The following is an 18,683-nucleotide window of genomic DNA, read 5'->3' as shown; positions in this document are numbered from 1 at the left end:
CCTATTCAACAGAATAAGTCAACAGAGGAGAGATGCTTCAGATTGGGTAGTTTCATTATCAGGAACAAGTGCAATAGAAAGACCACAAAGACCTATAATTATAGGACTAACTGGGATTTCATAAAGATAATGATTGAGAAACACTCATAGAGGACTTTGAATTCCCATTGTTCACACACTGTGTGGAGATGCTTAATTCATGGAACTTTTCTGCGAGGAATAACTGCAGAGAAGAACCAACGCCGCCTTAACAAATATTAAAATAGAAGAAAAAAAATCATTATTGACAAACTCATCGTGAGATTTTAATTTCAGTTCCCTTTTTGTCATGCAGAAAACTTGTTGGCAGTGCTCCCAGTGTCTGTTCTGTGACAGATAGAATCTAAGATGACACACACCTGTCACAATCCCCACCCATCTCCAACCCACACCTCAGATCTACTGTAGGGCAGCCACTTGACAATAAAGCCCACAGCTCCAGAGGAACTCATTTCACTGTCAAGCTCTCTCTTTAACGGGTAAAATGTTATGGACTATATTTTTACTGCTCAATGGTCTGCTCGCTCTCGTCATTCTTTACTCTTCCCGCTCAAGGTAAACGTTCTTCATATTTCTGTTTGATTTGGATTGTTAAACAAGAAATTGTAAATAAAGGACATTATTTGAGTTTAAAAAGGATAGCCTGCAATATTTCAAGGATGAAGTCAATGTCGTTTGCTATAATTTAGTTTCTCTCTCTGATATTGAACATCTTGGTGAAAAGATTAACCAACGTCTCACATGTTGTTTACTTAATCATTTACAAAGAAATGTACTTTCTATACAGAAATCAATTCATGAAAAAAATGTCAGGGTAAAAAATGCCTTACTAAACACACAGCATCGCTGAACGTGCAGGCTAGACCATTAACCTGGATTATGCTATTCTTCATGTAACCTTTCCCTAGACCATTCAAACCATTCAAACGCAGACCATTTCTTATACGGTACACATTGATTATGCCCTACTTCCTATTTCCACAGTGTATTACTAGTCTACGTTATGTCTGTATACATCAGCTCACACAGTTGACTGCTTTAGGGCATGTCCTTATGCCAACTGTAGAGCTACAACCAGTTGGTTTAGTTTGGGAGATGAAGTGATTTAACTCCTTTTATTCTGTCTGTCTGTCTGTCTGTCTGTCTGTCTGTCTGTCTGTCTGTCTGTCTGTCTGTCTGTCTGTCTGTCTGTCTGTCTGTGTGTGTGTGTGTGTGTGTGTGTGTGTGTGTGTGTGTGTGTGTGTGTGTGTGTGTGTGTGTGTGTGTGTGTGTGTGTGTGTGTGTGTGTGTATGTGTGTGTGTGTGTGTGTGTGTGTGTGTGTGTGTGTGTGTGTGTGTGTGTGTGTGTGTGTGTGTGTGTGTGTCTGTGTGTAAGGTATCATAAATAAACTTTCTCTATGATTATTGACCTTAGTGTTTGCTTTTTCTGTCTGTTTCTACCAGACAAAAAAATGAACCACCATTAGACAAAGGCTTCATTCCGTGGCTAGGTCATGCCCTGGAGTTTGGAAAAGATGCTGCAAAGTTTCTAACACGGATGAAACAAAAACATGGTGACATTTTTACGGTAGGAGTTCTTTATGCGTTTTTTTGTACAAGCCAGTTTGCTAAAGCAGAAAAATATCCCTGCAGCAACAGGGAATGTAAGTTATGTGGAATTATAATTCATGGACATTTCTGTAGGGGTTGATAGATTTTTCCAAAGGGAAACAAACACAAGTCCAAAATTTCAAAGTGGAAATTACGAGCCGTTTTAAACCTCAAATACACTACAAGTTAAAACAATTCTGCATCGCAAGAAAGTTTGTCTGCAACAGGGTGATCAAATTAAGATCAATCAATCAAATGTATTTATAAAGCCCTACTTACATCAGCTGATGTCACAAAGCGCTGTACCCAGCCTAAAACCCCAAACAGCAAGCAATGCAGGTGTAGAAGCATGGTGGCTAGGAAAAACTCCCTAGAAAGGCCACAACCTAAGTGGTTGTCGAGGGTGCAACAGGTCAGCACCTCAGGAGTAAATGTCAGTTGGCTTTTCATAGCCAATCATTCCGAGTATCTCTACCGCTCCTGCTGTCTCTAGAGAGTTAACAGCAGGCCTGGGACAGGTAGCACGTCTGGTGAAAAGGTCAGGGTTCCATAGCTACAGGCAGAACAGTTGAAAATGGAGCAGCAGGTGTCCCCAGGTGGACTGGGGACAGCAAGGAGTCATCAGGCCAGGTAGTCCTGAGGCATGGTCCTAGGGCTCAGGTCCTCCGATAGAGAGAGAGAGAGAAAGAAAGAAATAGAGAAAAAGAGAAAGAGAGAATTAGAAAGAGCATACTTAAATTCACACAGGACACTGGATGAGACAGGAGAAATACTCCAGATATAACAGACTGACCCTAGCCCCCCGACACATAAACGACTGCAGCATAAATACTGGAGGCTGAGACAGGAGGGGTCGGGAGACACTGTGGCCCCGTCCGACGATACCCCCGGACAGGGCCAAACAGGCAGGATATAACCCCACCCACTTTACCAAAGCACAGCCCCCACATCACTAGAGGAATATCTTCAACCACCAACTTACCATCCTGAGACAAGGCCGAGTGTAGCCCACAAAGATCTCCGCCACGGCACAACCCAAGGGGGGGGTGCCAACCCGGACAGGAAGATCACGTTAGTGACTCAACCCACTCAAGTGACGCACCCCTCCTAGGGACGGCATGGAAGAGCACCAGTAAGCCAGTGACTCAGCCCCTGTAATAGGGTTAGAGGCAGAGAATCCCAGTGGAGAGCAGGGAACCGGCCAGGCAGAGACAGCAAGGGCGGTTCGTTGCTCCAGTGCTTTTCCGTCACCTTCACACTCCTGGGCCATACTACACTCAATCATATGACCTACTGAAGAGATGAGTCTTCAATAAAGACTTAAAGGTTGAGACCGAGTCTGCGTCTCTCACATGGATAGGCAGATCATTCCATAAAAATGGAGCTCTATAGGAGAAAGCCCTGCCTCCAGCAGTTTGCTTAGATATTCTAGGGACAGTAAGGAGGCCTGCGTCTTGTGACCGTAGCGTACGTGTAGGTATGTATGGCAGGACAAAATCGGAAAGATAGGTAGGCGCAAGCCCATGTAATGCTTTGTAGGTTAGCAGTAAAACCTTGAAATCAGCCCTTGCCTTAACAGGAAGCTAGTATAGAGAGGCTAGCACTGGAGTAATATGATCAATTTCTTTGGTTCTAAGTCAAGATTCTAGCAGCCGATACTATACTGTATCTGTACCTGAGTTCCTCATCAATCTTCAACACATTCTTTATGTCTTTGTGACTGAGATATTACAGGTTGCTGTGAACCTGGATAGGTTATTTTTCAAAAGTTTATTTTGTCTTTGTAGAGTAGTGCTATGTGCATCTCCTACTCACTACTCATTTAGCTTTCTCAAACAATCTCAAACACTTGTAATGTGTAATGTGACTATGACAGACGTGTACAGACATGGCCGTGGCTTTACCGTTTCAAATAATGTCTCCCAGGTGCGTGTTTGTGGTCGTTACATCACTGTGCTGCTGGATCCTAACTCCTATGACGCGGTCCTCGATGACAAAGTTTCTCTGGACTTCAGTCGCTACGCCCAGGTCCTGATGCAAAGGATCTTCAACCTGAGACTACCCAATCACAACCCAGAAACAGAGAGGGCCTGGATGGAACAGTAGGTGTTCTAGACCTGTATCCACATGACCTCATGCCTGACCTCACACACATCCACACCTGTACACACACACCATCTTAATCCAATTCCGCTGCATCTACCTGTCCTTGTCAAGGACCATACCGTTTCTATTCTATTCTTTTCTATTACTGTAAATGGTATTGCGATGAGACATAATTTTCCACCAGAATAGATTACTTGCAAATTCATTGAATTCCCTGAGGTAACATGTTGTAGCAATAATTCGACCTCTCCATGAAATCCCTGTCCAGGCACTTCCAGGGCCCTAGCCTGGCCAGATTAAGCAGCACCATGCACCTCCACCTCCAGACACTGCTACGGGATGAGGAGAGGAGGTGTAGCCCAGCAGACTGGAGGCAGGATGGCCTCTTCAGCCTCTGTTACAGCTTGCTCTTCGGGTAAGAGCCAGAACCCAGAAACAAATTCTGTCTGGACTGGCCAGCTACTGTTCGTGTGTTTAATAGTCATCCTGCTCTTCAGGTTACATCAGACATTTCTCTGGGTCACTGGTCCGGGGGATGATTTAGGCTCAAATGACACTATCACACCTGGAGAAAATTGCATAACTCTTACACAAGAGGGAAGACGTACTCTTACTCTAGAGTTAATGCTTCTTTCTGTCCTCGTAGGGCTGGGTATCTCACACTGTTCGGTGCAGAGAACAGCAACGATGTCACCGCACTCGCTACTGTCTACAAAGAGTTCCGCACGTTTGATGGTCTCCTCGCAAAACTGGCACGTTCAACCCTCAAGCAAGGTACATATAGACGTATACCGAGTTTCATCTAATGCACGTGGTCGTACGTCACTTATATCAATACAGAATGGATCTATTCATACAATACGTTTCTGTCTCTCTGTACCTGTTTCTCTGTGTTCATGTGCGTGTCTCTGTGTGTGCCTGTGTCTCGGTGTTCCTGTCACTCTGGTGCTATCTAGAATCTATAAGGATTCTTCGGCTGTCCCCATAGGATAACCCTTTGAATAACCTTTATGGTTCCAGGTAGAACCCGTTTAGTTCCAGGTAGAAGCCTTTTGGGTTCCATGTAAAACCCTTTCCACAGAGGGTTCTACATGGAACCCTAAAGAGTTCTACCCGGAACCAAAAAGGGTTCTAACTGGAATCAAAAAGGGTTCTCCTATGGGGACAGCCGAAGAACCCTTTTGAACCCTTTTTTCTAAGAGTGTACCTGTCTCTCTCTGGGTGATCTTTCCTCTCTAACCTGTCTCTCTCTCTATGTTGCTAGAGGAGAAGAGGACAGCAAGCCTGTCCCAGGAGAGACTGTGGGAGCTGCTGTCCCCAGCGTGGCTGAGCAGAGGAAAGGGGTCAGAGAGCAGCTCCTGGCAGCAGAGTTACCTCAGCCATCTACAGACGGAAGGAGTGGAAACGGAGATGCAGAGACGAGCCATGCTGCTTCAGCTCTGGGCCACCCAGGTAAGTGGGAAAGTCAAGAACACACACTCACACGCACAGATGCAAGAGCATGTAAGAGCATGCACACACACACACACACACACACACACACACACACACACACACACACACACACAAGCATACAAATTCACACACAAAAAACACATGCAAGCACAGGCATACAAGCACGCACACATGCACGCACATGCGCACACACACACACACACACACACACACACACACACACACACACACACACACACACACACACACACACACACACAAAAAAAAACACATGCAAGCACAGGCATACAAGCACGCACACACACACACACACACACACACACACACACACACACACACACACACACACACACACACACACACACACACACACACACACACACACACACACATACACACACACACAAAATTACAGAGAACCAAGACCAATGCTTTCACAGTGTTCTGCCACACCTGGATATCACTCTCATACCTTCTCTTCCTGTGTCCTCTTTGAGACCTGTGGCCCTGGCATGAATAAGTTCACAGGATTCTTCTCTCCCAGTGACTCATGACTTCCTTGTTGGCACAGTTGACCCGTTATGTCATTATGTGAGAAGTAATGATTGTTAGGAATGTGACATGAGTTTCTATGAATGTGTCATGGCACCTGGGCTTGTTTGGAGTTCTGTGTAAACTGATCTGGGACAATGGGTCCACACATTCCAGAACATTATTGAAAAAAGAAGAGTTGGCAGGTCGCCCAAACCAACCTGCCTAATTTCAGAATTAGATCAAACGTTAGGCCTACAGTACACAAATTGTAGGACGATTTAGAAGGAAGTGGTATGCTATCAAATACATGAAACACATGGTTTCCATGTGTTTGATGCCATTCCATTTCTCCGGTCTGGCCATTATTATGAGCCGCCCTCCCCTAAGCAGCCTCCACTGATGAAGATGTATCATCTGTAATAGACATCAATGAATATTGATGTCAAAATCCAATATAGATCACAGCAATGAAGCATTATCTAACTCTATATTTATGAGCTCCAGAGGCAGTTTAATAGCAGGCTCCTTGTAGCTTCCTGTCTCAAACCAATCCCAACAAATTGTTATGAATGAGCTGCTGTTGCACTGTGTGGCCAGATGGGGGAGCTAGTGTAATGTCTGTCTGTCTGGTACCTGCCTTCACCACCAGCCTCAGAAAATAATAGAGTCACAGGTGTCATCTGTACCAGGCCTTCTCTGCTCCCCCTGGGACTTTGGCTGCTACTTTCAGCCTGGAGCATTGGAGGCCTAGTCGGCCCACTCAGACCAGGGGAGCAGGGAGAGAGTCCTTCGCCAAGATGGAGCCTCTCCCTCTGGGGACCTTGGCTCATCTGCCAGGCTAGGATAGGAGAGTGCAGCTAGTCCCTTAGCATCACTGTTCCCTGCGTATTAATGTATTTTCTGGAACAGAGACTCACTGTTCCAGTCACAGACAATCAGACAGAGCCAATCACCACTGAAACATATTAGAACTGAGGCTGAGTATAAGGAAGTGCCACGGAGAATATCTTCTGGTTGTTGTCTCTGTCACCACCAGTCGTACAGAGGTACTGTGGGCTTCCTCAGTAACAACACAATACTGAGTGAATCAGAGATGTCACTGAAGTCAAACATGCCAAATACAATTTTTCCATCGCAGATGTTTAGTTCCATGCTGTCTACATACAACAGACACAATCGCTAGATATTGCAAGAAAGTTATGAGAAAGTTATGTTTCTGGCTCTGTGTGTGTTGTTGTTGGGGATTGGAGTGGAGGCAGTTCCACAGTTCAGTGAATCTCTGAAACAGCCTGTCAGTGAGGCTCCAGTCCAATGTCAATATGCCTATGATGGACCCCAGGGAGCCTGTGTCACATTCAGCCCATCACACACCTGACTGCGGCTCTGCTTTCAACACAACTACACCAGTACACAGTGTACACACTCAGAGGAGTGGAGGAGGAGGTAAAGTTCCTTACCGTGTACACGTCTAATAGTGATTTCAATGGCAATTCAAAGTGTCTCAATCTGATTTAAAAAGTAAGAACGTGCAGCATTTGAAATGGCTATTTCTACTGCAACACTTCGACTGTAACCCAGCAAACTGGGACCACAAGAGATGAAGCCTCACACAGTTTGTGTAGCCTAGTGTCTGTCGTAACGGATCTGTGGGGAGGCCGGGGAGTCAACCAGAGATCCATTGGACCTGGTCTTCATCTTGCATTAGCCCTGGTTGTCAGTCGATCGGTGAAGACCTGGCCTGCAAGGGGGCGAGGAGAGAAGCTCCCTGAGCCCACAGCAATTACTGGCTGACAGGTTCAGACAGACGTCTCTCAGCCCTGTCTACACAGCCCTGACAGCTCTGATGGCTCCTCACTGCTCCTCAGATCACTACAGTACAGTACAGCAGTATCACGATGCAGGGTGGGATACAAAAAAAGAGAGAGAAAATTAAAGTAAAGTGAGACTGAAAGAAAGAGAGAGAAAATAAAAGTAAAGTGAGACTGAAAGAAAGAGAGATTTAGATGTGTCTAAACCCGCTTCCATTTTCCCCTGGGGGCTTCTTGCAGCGTGTTCACACTGTACAGTACCTGTTGTGGATTTGTCTATAACTGCAAGGTATCTACCTCATCATGCTTGGTAATGCGTTCACTGTCTTTGACGGACTGAGAGTGAGCCTTGTGTACTCTGTAACTGCCAAACAGTTTCTGAACGGACTGTGAGTCGATGTTGTGTTGTTCCATTCTAGGGTAACGCTGGGCCTGCTGCTTTCTGGCTTCTGAGTTTCCTGCTCACGCACCCCGAGGCCATGAGAGCTGTGAGGAAGGAGATCAGAGGCCTGCGTCTACAGGAGGACGGCTCTCTACAGCGACACCCTCTGGACACACTGGAGCACCACAGCACACCTGTGTTCGGTAAGAGCTCAAGCAACCTCCTCTATTATTCACTCACACTCTCTTCCACCTCAGGGCTCTCCAGGCTCTGCCTGTCCAGCCAAAGACATGCAGTGAAATATTGAACGGAAGCTCGTCTGAACTGTGTGGAACAACAGAGTGAAAAAATGAAAGATTCAGAGAGCTGAATGAGTAAAGATTGATAAATATATATATTTTTTTTTAGCTATGGTTGATTAAGGTTAACGTTTGCTTGCCACAGGGTGATATTAGAACATATTCTTGTGATCCATAGCATTCCAGAAGGACATACCTATAGTTGTATGATTGTGTAGTCTGGTGGCAGATCAGTTTGTGCTGTATAACGCCTACGGTTGTTCAAATCAAATCAAATGTTATTTGGCACATGCGCCGAATACAACAGGTGTAGACCTGACAGTGAAATGCTTACTTACAAGACCTTAACCAACAATGCAGTTTTAACAACAAAAAAAGTACAAATAAATCAAAATAAAAATATCAAATAATTATAGAACAGCGGTAAAATAACAATAGAGGAGCTATATACAGGGGGTACCAGTACATAGTCAATGTGGAGGCTATATACAGGGGGTACCGGTACAGAGTCAATGTGGAGGTTATATACAGGGGGTACCAGTACAGAGTCAATGTGGAGGATATATACAGGGGGTACCGGTACAGAGTCAATGTGGAGGTTATACACAGGGGGTACCAGTACAGAGTCAATGTGGAGGTTATATACAGGGGGTACCAGTACAGAGTCAATGTGGAGGTTATATACAGGGGGTACCAGTACAGAGTCAATGTGGAAGCGATATACAGGGGGTACCAGTACAGAGTCAATGTGGAGGCTATATACAGGGGGTACCAGTACAGAGTCAATGTGGAGGCTATATACAGGGGGTACCAGTACAGAGTCAATGTGGAGGTTATATACAGGGGGTACCGGTGCAGAGTCAATGTAGAGGTTATATACAGGGGGTACCGGTACAGAGTCAATGTGGAGGTTATATACAGGGGGTACCAGTACAGAGTCAATGTGGAGGTTATATACAGGGGGTACCAGTACAGAGTCAATGTGGAGGCTATATACAGGGGGTACCAGTACAGAGTCAATGTGGAGGTTATATACAGGGGGTACCAGTACAGAGTCAATGTGGAGGTTATATACAGGGGGTACCAGTACAGAGTCAATGTGGAGGCTATATACAGGGGGTACCAGTACAGAGTCAATGTGGAGGCTATATACAGGGGGTACCAGCACAGAGTCAATGTGGAGGCTATATACAGGGGGTACCAGTACAGAGTCAATGTGGAGGTTATATACAGGGGGTACCGGTACAGAGTCAATGTGGAGGCTATATACAGGGGGTACCAGTACAGAGTCAATGTGGAGGTTATATACAGGGGGTATCAGTACAGAGTCAATGTGGAGGCTATATACAGGGGGTACCGGTACAGAGTCAATGTGGAGGTTATATACAGGGGGTACCGGTACAGAGTCAATGTGGAGGTTATATACAGGGGGTACCGGTACAGAGTCAATGTGGAGGCTATATACAGGGGGTACCAGTACAGAGTCAATGTGGAGGCTATATACAGGGGGTACCGGTACAGAGTCAATGTGGAGGTTATATACAGAGGGTACCGGTACAGAGTCAATGTGGAGGTTATATACAGGGGGTACCGGTACAGAGTCAATGTGGAGGTTATATACAGGGGGTACCGTTACAGAGTCAATGTGGAGGCTATATACAGGGGGTACCGGTACAGAGTCAATGTGGAGGCTATATACAGGGGGTACCGGTACAGAGTCAATGTGGAGGCTATATACAGGGGTACCGGTACAGAGTCAATGTGGAGGCTATATACAGGGGGTACCGGTACAGAGTCAATGTGGAGGCTATATACAGGGGGTACCGGTACAGAGTCAATGTGGAGGTTATATACAGGGGGTACCGTTACAGAGTCAATGTGGAGGCTATATACAGGGGGTACCGGTACAGAGTCAATGTGGAGGCTATATACAGGGGGTACCGGTACAGAGTCAATGTGGAGGCTATATACAGGGGTACCGGTACAGAGTCAATGTGGAGGCTATATACAGGGGGTACCGGTACAGAGTCAATGTGGAGGCTATATACAGGGGGTACCGGTACAGAGTCAATGTGGAGGTTATATACAGGGGGTACTGGTACAGAGTCAATGTGGAGGTTATATACAGGGGGTACTGGTACAGAGTCAATGTGGAGGCTATATACAGGGGGTACCGGTACAGAGTCAATGTGGAGGCTATATACAGGGGGTACCGGTACAGAGTCAATGTGGAGGATATATACAGGGGGTACCGGGAAAGAGTCCATGTGGAGGCTTTATACAGGGGGTACTGGTACAGAGTCAATGTGGAGGCTATATACAGGAGATACCGGTACAGAGTCAATATGCAGGGGCACCGGTTAGTCGAGGTAATTGAGGAAACATTTACATGTAGGTAGAATTATTAAGGTGACTATGCATAGATAATCACAGAGAGTAGCTGCAGCGTAAAAGAGGGGGGGGGGGGGGGGGTACTGAAAATAGTCTGGGTAGCCATTTGATTAGATGTTCAGGAGTCTTATGGCTTGGGGGTAGAAGCTGTTTAGAAGCCTCATGGACCTAGACTTGGCGCGCTGTAGCATAGAGAACAGTCTATGACTAGGGTGGCTGGAGTCTTTGACAAATCTTAGGGCCTTCCTCTGACACCACCTGGTATAGAGGTCCTGGATGGCAGGAAGCTTGGCCTCGGTGATGTACTGGGCCGTTCGCACTACCCTCTGTAGGCCGAGTAGTTGCCATACCAGGCAGTGATGCAACCCGTCAGGATGCTCTCGATGGTGTAGCTGAAGAACCTTTTGAGGATCTGAGGACCCATGCCAAATCTTTTCAGTCTCCTGAGTGGGAATAGGTTTTGTCATGCCCTCTTTACGACTGTTTAGGTGTGCTTGGACCATGTTAGTTTGTTGGTGATGTGGACGCCAAGGAACTTGAAGCTCTCAATCTGCTCCACTACAGCCCTATCGATGCGAATGGGGGCGTGCTCGGCCCTCCTTTTCCTGTAGTCCACAATAATCTTCTTTGTCTTGATCACGTTGAGGGAGAGGTTGTTGTCCTTGCACCACCCAGCCAGGTCTCTAATCTCCTCCCTATAGCCTGTCTCGTCGTTGTTGGTGATCAGGCCTACCACTGTTGTGTCATCGGCAAACTTAATGATGGTGTTGGAGTCGTGCCTGGCCGTGCAGTCATGAGTGAACAGGGATTACAGCATAGGACTGAGCAGGAACTCTGAGGGGCCCCGGTGTTGAGGATCAGCGTGGAGGATGTGTTGTTACTTACCCTTACCACCTGGGGGCGGCCCGTCAGGAAGTTCAGGATCCAGTTGCAGAGGGAGGTGTTTAGTCCCAGGGTCCTTAGCTTAGTGATGAGCTTTGAGGGCAGTATGGTGTTGAACGCTGAGCAACGAATAGCATTCTCACATAGGTGCTCCTTTTGTCCAGGTGTGAAAGGGCAGTGTGGAGTGAAATAGAGATTGTGTCATCTGTGGATCTGTTGGGGCGGTATGCAAATTTGATTGGGTCTAGGTTTTCTGGGATAATGGTGTTGATCTGAGCATTGACCATCCTTTCAAAGCACTTCATGGCTACAGACGTGAGTGCTATGGGTCGGTAGTTTAGGCAGGTTACCTCAGCGTTCTTGTGCACAGGGACTATGGTGGTCTGCTTGAAACATGTTGGTATTACAGACTCAGACAGGGACAGGTTGAAAATGTCAGTGAAGACAATTGCCAGTTGGTCAGCGTGTGCTCAGAGTACACGTCCTGGTAATCCGTCTGGCCCCACGACCTTGTGAATGTTGACCAGCTGTCAACCATTGGAGTTGGCTTTACAACACCAACAGATCTGGGACAAAGGTAATGATTCTGATTATTGAATGTGAATGATTATTCACAGGATTATTCACATTCACCCGGCAGCCACCCCTCTGACATCATACTTATTGTCCCTCCCTCCAATCACAGACAGTGTTCTGAGTGAGACCCTGCGTCTGACCGCTGCTGCCCTCATCACCAGAGAGGTGGTTCAGGATAAGACCCTTTGTCTGGCCAGTGGACAGGCATACCACCTCAGACAGGGGGACAGGGTGTGTATGTTCCCCTTCCTCAGCCCTCAGATGGACCCCCAGATACACCACGATCCACAGGTAATACAACACAATACGGGTTACCTGACAAAGACCCAGTTGGTGTTGAAATATTGTCTGAATAAATGGAACACATGTCAGTGTACAGCATGCCAGTGTACAGATTTATTTTAGTTTTAGATTACTGTTCAGTCTAATCCAGCACCTGGGACAAAGGCTTTTACGAATGTGTGCCTACAAGCCATAGACTGTTCTCTCTGCTTCCGCGCAGGAAGTCTGACACCAACAGGCTCCTGAACAGCTTCTATCCCGAGCCATAAGACTGATAATTAGCTAACAAAATGGCCACACAGACTATCTGAATTGACCGTTGTATTTTTTATTTTTGCACTGTCTCTATGCACACTCACAGGAATATACACACTCACGCACACTGACACTCCAACACAAACATAACATGCACACACATTTATACTGACTCAACACACACACGCACGCACACACTCACGTACATTCCTAATTTAGGATGCTGCTGCTCTGTTTATTATATATCCTGTTGCCGAGTCACCTTGCCCCTATACGTTTCTACCTCTTCTCACTCCAGTATCCCTGCACATTGTCAATGTGGTACTGGAACTGACGCTGTAACTGACCCTGTTAATAGCTTACTTACTTTCTCCTGTTATTCTTATTTCTTATTTTTATTTTTTTTGTGTGATTTTGTTCTAATTTGCTATTTTTAGTACTACACTAACCACTTTTCCATCCAAAGTTTTCATGCGAGCAAACGTATTTAAAAAAAATCAAGACTGCTGTAATGGAAACAGGAAGTTACGGTACAATTTTATAAATGCCAACAGGTATAGAGGTCCTGGATGGCAGGAAGCCATTTGTTATGTTACAGCCTTATTCAGAAATGGATTCAATAGTTTTTCCTTCATCAATCTACACAAAATACCCCATAATGACAAAGCAAAAACCATTTTTGCAACAAAAAAAACAGGAATATTACATTTACATAAGTATTCCGACAGTTTACCCAGTACTTTGCTGAAACACCTTTGGCAGCGATTATAGCCTTGAGTCTTCTTATGTATGATGCTACAAGCTTGGCACACCTGTATTTGGGAAGTTTCTCCCATTCTTCTCTGCAGATCCTTTCAAGTTCTGTCAGGTTGGAGGGGGAGCGTCGCTGCACAGCTATTTTCAGGCCTCTCCAGAGATGTTCATTTCCGGGCTCTGGCTGGGCCATTCAAAGACATTTAGAGACTTGTCCCAAAGCCACTCCTGCGTTGTCTTGGCTGTGTATTTAGGGTCATTGTCCTGTTGGAAGGTGAACCTTCACCCCAGTCTGAGATCCTCAAGGATCTCTCTGTACTTTGTTCCGTTCATCTTTCCGTCTATCCTGACTAGTCTCCCAGTCTCTGCCACTGAAAAACATCCCCACAGCATGATGCTGTCACCACCATGCTTCACCGTGGGGATGGTGCCAGGTTTCCTCCAGACGTGACGCTGGGGATTTAGGCCAAAGAGTTCAATCTTGGTTTCATCTGACCAGAGAATCTTGTCCTCCAGGTGCCTTTTGGCAAACTCCAAGGGGGTTGTCATATGCCTTTTACTGAGGAGTGGCTTCCGTCTGGCCACTCTACCATAAAGGCCTGATTGGTGGAGTACTGCAGAGATGGTTGTCCTTCTGGAAGGTTCTTCCATCTCCACAGAGGAACTCTGGAGCTATGTCAGAGTGACCATCGGGTTCTTGATCACCTCCCTGACCAAGGCCCTTCTCCCTCGATTGCTCAGTTTGGCCGAGCAGCCAGCTCTAGGAATAGTCTTGGTGGTTCCAAACTTCTTCCATTTAAGAATGATGGAGGTCACTGTGTTCCTAGGGACTTTCAATGCTGCAGAAATGTTTTGGTACCCTTCCATAGATCTATGCCTAGACACAATCCTGTCTCGGAGCCTACGGACAATTCATTCGACCTCATGACTTGGTTTTTGCACTGACATGCACTGTCAACTGTCAACTGTGTGTGTGTCTTTCCAAATCATGTCCAATCAATTGAATTTACCACAGGTGGACTCCAATCAGGTTGTAGAAACATCTCAAGTATGATCAATGGAAACAGGATGTAACTGAGCTCAATTTCGAGTCTCCAAGCAAAGGGTCTGAATACTTATTTAAACAAGTTATTTCTGTTTTTTTTTATCTTTAATACATTTGCAAACATTTCTCAAAAAAAAGCTGTTTTCACTTTTTCATTATGGGGTATTCTGTGTCGATTGATGTGGAAAACATTTAATTGAATCAATTTTACAATAAGGCTGTAATGTAACAAAATGTGGAAAAAGTCAAGGGGTTTGAATACTTTCTGAATGCACTGTAAAGGACAGACACTTCAGAACTAACTTCCTTTAGATCGTTTTTGTGGGACTATCTATTGTTCCATGTGATGAATCTGTTATTTAATGTGTTTGTATGGGCCAAAAGTTGTTTTATATATTTTTTTATCTTTCCAAATTCCTTCTCAAATAGCTAAATGATCCTTGGCATTAAAATCTGTCGACAAGTGGATGGAAACTAGCTATTGATATTGATTACTGCATTGTTGAGTTAGGAGCTTGCAAGACAGGCATTTCATTCTACCTGTGCGTGTGACATTAAAACTTGAAACAACCTCTCAATGCAATACATTACAGCAACCTGTTGAATTACTAAAGTCAATAATGTCATTGGAAAATAATATGTTTTTCTTAACTGACTTACCTTGTTAAATAAAAAAATATTATTAAAAAATACACAAACATGGTGAGGGGGAAAGTATTTCTGAGTATAGTACTGAGTACTGAGTATAGTACTACTGAATCAGGCTTTGTCTGCTGAGCTAATACAATGACTCTAATAGAATGACTCTAATACAATGACTCTAATACAATGACTCTAATACAATGACTCTAATACAATGACTCTAATAGAATGGCTCTAATACAATGACTCTAATACAATGACTCTAATAGAACGACTCTAATAGAATGATTTGAATAGAATGACGCTGTAGGAGGGCTCATTGTAATGTAATGGCTGGAATGGAATCGACAGAACAGAGTCAAATGTGGTTTCCGTATGTGTTTGATACCGTTCCATTTAATCCATTCCAGCCATTACAACGAGCCCGTCCTTCTATAGCTCCTTCCACCAGCCTCATCTGGTGTGAGTGCGTGTCTCATACACAGTGTTGTACTACGCAGTGTTTAAATGGCGCCACGATTACATGGTGGAAAGGTTAAAGGGCTAAGAAAGGAGATCCGATGGGGATTAGCTGGTTAAAGGCTGTAATTTGTGCGTGTGTGTGCGTGTGTGTGTGTGTGTGTGTGTGTGTGTGTGTGTGTGTGTGTGTGTAAGTGTGTGAGTGTGTGAGTGTGTGAGTGTGTGAGTGAGTGAGTGTGTGTTTGCATGCAGCATCACTGGAGCTACTTAATGTACTGTGGCATCTATCTATCACCATAACTTGGGTTTTTTCTTCTTCTCTGCTTTACAGACATTTCAATATGACCGCTTCCTAAATGCAGACGGGACAGAGAAGAAGAAGTTCTATAAGGGCGGGGAGAGACTAAAGTATTACACCATGCCATGGGGTGCAGGCAACAACATGTGTGTGGGGAGACACTTTGCAGTCAGTGGCATCAAACAGTGAGTGTGATATGACTTTCTCCACCTGGTCTCCCTCACACATAGCCTGGTCCCACTTCTGTTTGTGTTGTCTTGCCAACTTCTGTTGTTATTGTCACGTGACAATGACCATAGGAGTTGGCAAGACAGTACAATTAGGCTACCTCTCACCTAATTACATCTAAACCACCCCACGTTGTTCATACATCGTTTCCCCCAATGAATCAGTTCATTAGCAAGGTATTAATGATTCATGAAGCATTTACAATCACCTGAAGATCGCTGCCTAAGGCCAGTTGCTTTCAAACATCTCCGGGTGGGAGGAGCTATAGGAGGATGGGCTTATTGCCGTGGCTGGAATGCAATCAATGGAATGGTACCAAACACATCAAACACATGGAAACCCCTGTTGGACTCCGTTCCATTGATTCCATTCCAGCCATTACAATGAGCCTGTCCTCTGAGACACAATACCATTACTGTAGCACACACACACACACAGTCGTTAACGGCCATTTCAATAATTCAAGCCAACATTTTAACTCAATAGAGATACTATACATCAGAACAGCTAAGCAGACAGAACGATCAATATAGATAAAGGGCTGATCTGAGAAGTGGATTTTCTTAGTTGTTTCATGTGACATACTACACGCTACAAACATAGCCTAAGGCAGTGGTTTTCAAACCTTGCCTCGGGGGCGCCCAGCCATTCCATGTATTTGAACTGTTCTAGAGCTAGCACACTCTATTCCAGTCGTCAACTGATCATAAAGCCCTTGACTAGGTTAACACTAGCCTCATCTGGTATGTACTGTATGCACAGTTGGAGAGGGGTAGAGGGTCCTTGAAGAAAATCACAAAGTGCTGATGTCAGTGTCTTTCTGTGCCAGATATCAGTAGTTCAAAGGTAAAGTCCTAGTTATCCACAGTGAGAGTAAGAGGCCAGATGATAATATGGGAAGACGGTAGAACAGCTGTGCACATACAGTATGTGCTCGCAACCTCTAGGCTTTACCATATGTGTGATATGCAAATAGTGTATTACATGGCCGACTACATCCAGATTTATTTCTACAGGCATTGTGTACATTGTTCTTTAACCCTTTCAATGCATGCTGGGTGATTGATATTGTTACAGACAGTTATATAACATGAGGTCGCCTGTCATTATTCTTCTGCTAGCTAGTGTTCTTCGTGCCTCCAGAACCATGCTAGACGTCCTATACTCCCAACGGGGGCCAAGAGGATTGACTTAACTAACCTTACTCTCCTTTCTATGTGATTCTCAGGTTTGTGTTCATGGTCCTCTCCCGGCTGGACCTGGAGCTGTGTGACCCAACCGCCATCGTCCCTCCGGTCAATCCTGGTCGCTATGGTTTCGGAATGCTCCAGCCCGACGGAGACCTGGAGGTCCGCTACAGACTCAAGACTCTGCAGTAGGACACGACCCCTAACCTCTGACTCCTGCATCCTGCACTAGAACTAGGACATGATTAGCCTGGTCCCAGATCTGTTTGTGTTGTATAGCCATGTTTGGCATGACAATGACATTAGGAGTTGGCAAGACAGCCCAACCAAATATGGGACCAGGCTAGGACATGACTTCCTCCTACATCCTCCTGATACTGACTGCACTCAATACAAATCAGTTTCATGTTTTTATTTATAGTTTTTTTTTCAATGTTGTTTTTACATTCAAACTATATCACTTGTACTGTATATCTCTGAATAATAAATAATGTATCTGAATTATTTGCTTGTGTTGCTTGTCTCTCAAGACCAAATGCCTTGAATGAACTGCACATCATCATAACCTCACCCATATGGCGAAGTGCACACATTACAACAAATAGGCTTTGAATCACAACGAGAATGAGGGGGGTTTAGATGATAGAATTCAGTGCAGTTATATTATATCTGTCTGGATGAATTGGGGGGGAATTAGTACTCCATGTGGCGAATAAGATTGCAGGTCCTTAGTTCTGTAATGTAAGGGTTAAAAGCCTCAATGTGAAGCCGGGCGATGAAACTGCCTGCCGCGCTACGGATCAACCTGCGCAGCTACCAGTCGCGCCGCCCTTCTCACAGACAGCGGACGGGGGAAGACCCCGGAGCAGAAAACCGTGTGCATTCACAATATACATAATTGTTGATTATTTCCAGTAAAGTGGGCGGGTAACATAGTAGGCGGACTAAATCAGTGTATAGGATCCCTTATCTAACCATGTCCAAGGCGGAGGAGATCCAACGTGCCACCGAGGCAACACCGCTTGAAACCGAATGGGTCAGAAACCGTTCCCAGGAATAGGCTAATAAACCAATGACGTTTCCTCCTTTTTCCTCTTCGATTGAATGTTTTCATATATGCCTCTCTCTGCCGTCGGATGAGCCAGCCTGAAGTTAAGGTATGTGGGAGGCTTGTTCCGAATAGTCAAATAACAGGTTATATTTGTTGGTCTCCTTTATAAAGCAAGTATTGCTAGATGGTTAAATTGCTGTTGTTATTTATTTAATATCATAGTTTTTAATACAGTCATATAGGCCTGCTCTACATGAATAGACATTTACACACAGCATGACAAATGAGCAACAATTAAACCTCTTAAATGTGCCAAAAAAATAAATGCAAAACAACATTGACGAATTGTTGTTCATAGCACGGGGGATCGCAGGGGAGTTGGTAGGTTCCTACATTGACGTTAAAATTCCAGCTTTTTGAA

The 18,683-nt window shown here is 45.0% G+C and overlaps 2 protein-coding genes across 2 annotated transcripts in view; both read left to right on the top strand.

Annotated features, from left to right (window-relative positions):
• The first annotated feature begins 395 nt into the window (after positions 1-395).
• On the top strand, positions 396-17,709 carry ptgis (prostaglandin I2 (prostacyclin) synthase). The gene is made up of 10 exons (XM_021568798.2): positions 396-594; positions 1,483-1,606; positions 3,556-3,731; positions 4,004-4,150; positions 4,382-4,509; positions 5,000-5,187; positions 7,952-8,117; positions 12,172-12,353; positions 15,830-15,981; positions 17,253-17,709. The coding sequence occupies exons 1-10, from the start codon at positions 524-526 to the stop codon at positions 17,401-17,403; spliced, it is 1,485 nt and encodes a 494-aa protein (XP_021424473.2). The 5' UTR covers positions 396-523; the 3' UTR covers positions 17,404-17,709.
• A 338-nt stretch (positions 17,710-18,047) lies between these two features.
• Positions 18,048-18,683, top strand: part of kcnb1 (potassium voltage-gated channel, Shab-related subfamily, member 1) — a 75,170-nt gene continuing 74,534 nt past the window's right edge. Inside the window, exon 1 of the mRNA XM_021568795.2 lies at positions 18,048-18,368. The gene's annotated coding sequence lies outside the window, so the exon portion shown is untranslated. The remainder of the gene's footprint in view (positions 18,369-18,683) is intronic.

This window comes from Oncorhynchus mykiss, chromosome 17 (genome assembly GCF_013265735.2).
Source record: "Oncorhynchus mykiss isolate Arlee chromosome 17, USDA_OmykA_1.1, whole genome shotgun sequence".
Classification (NCBI taxonomy): domain Eukaryota; kingdom Metazoa; phylum Chordata; class Actinopteri; order Salmoniformes; family Salmonidae; genus Oncorhynchus; species Oncorhynchus mykiss.
The sequence above is the reverse complement of the archived record's forward strand: the minus strand, read 5'-3'. Positions and strand labels throughout refer to the sequence as shown.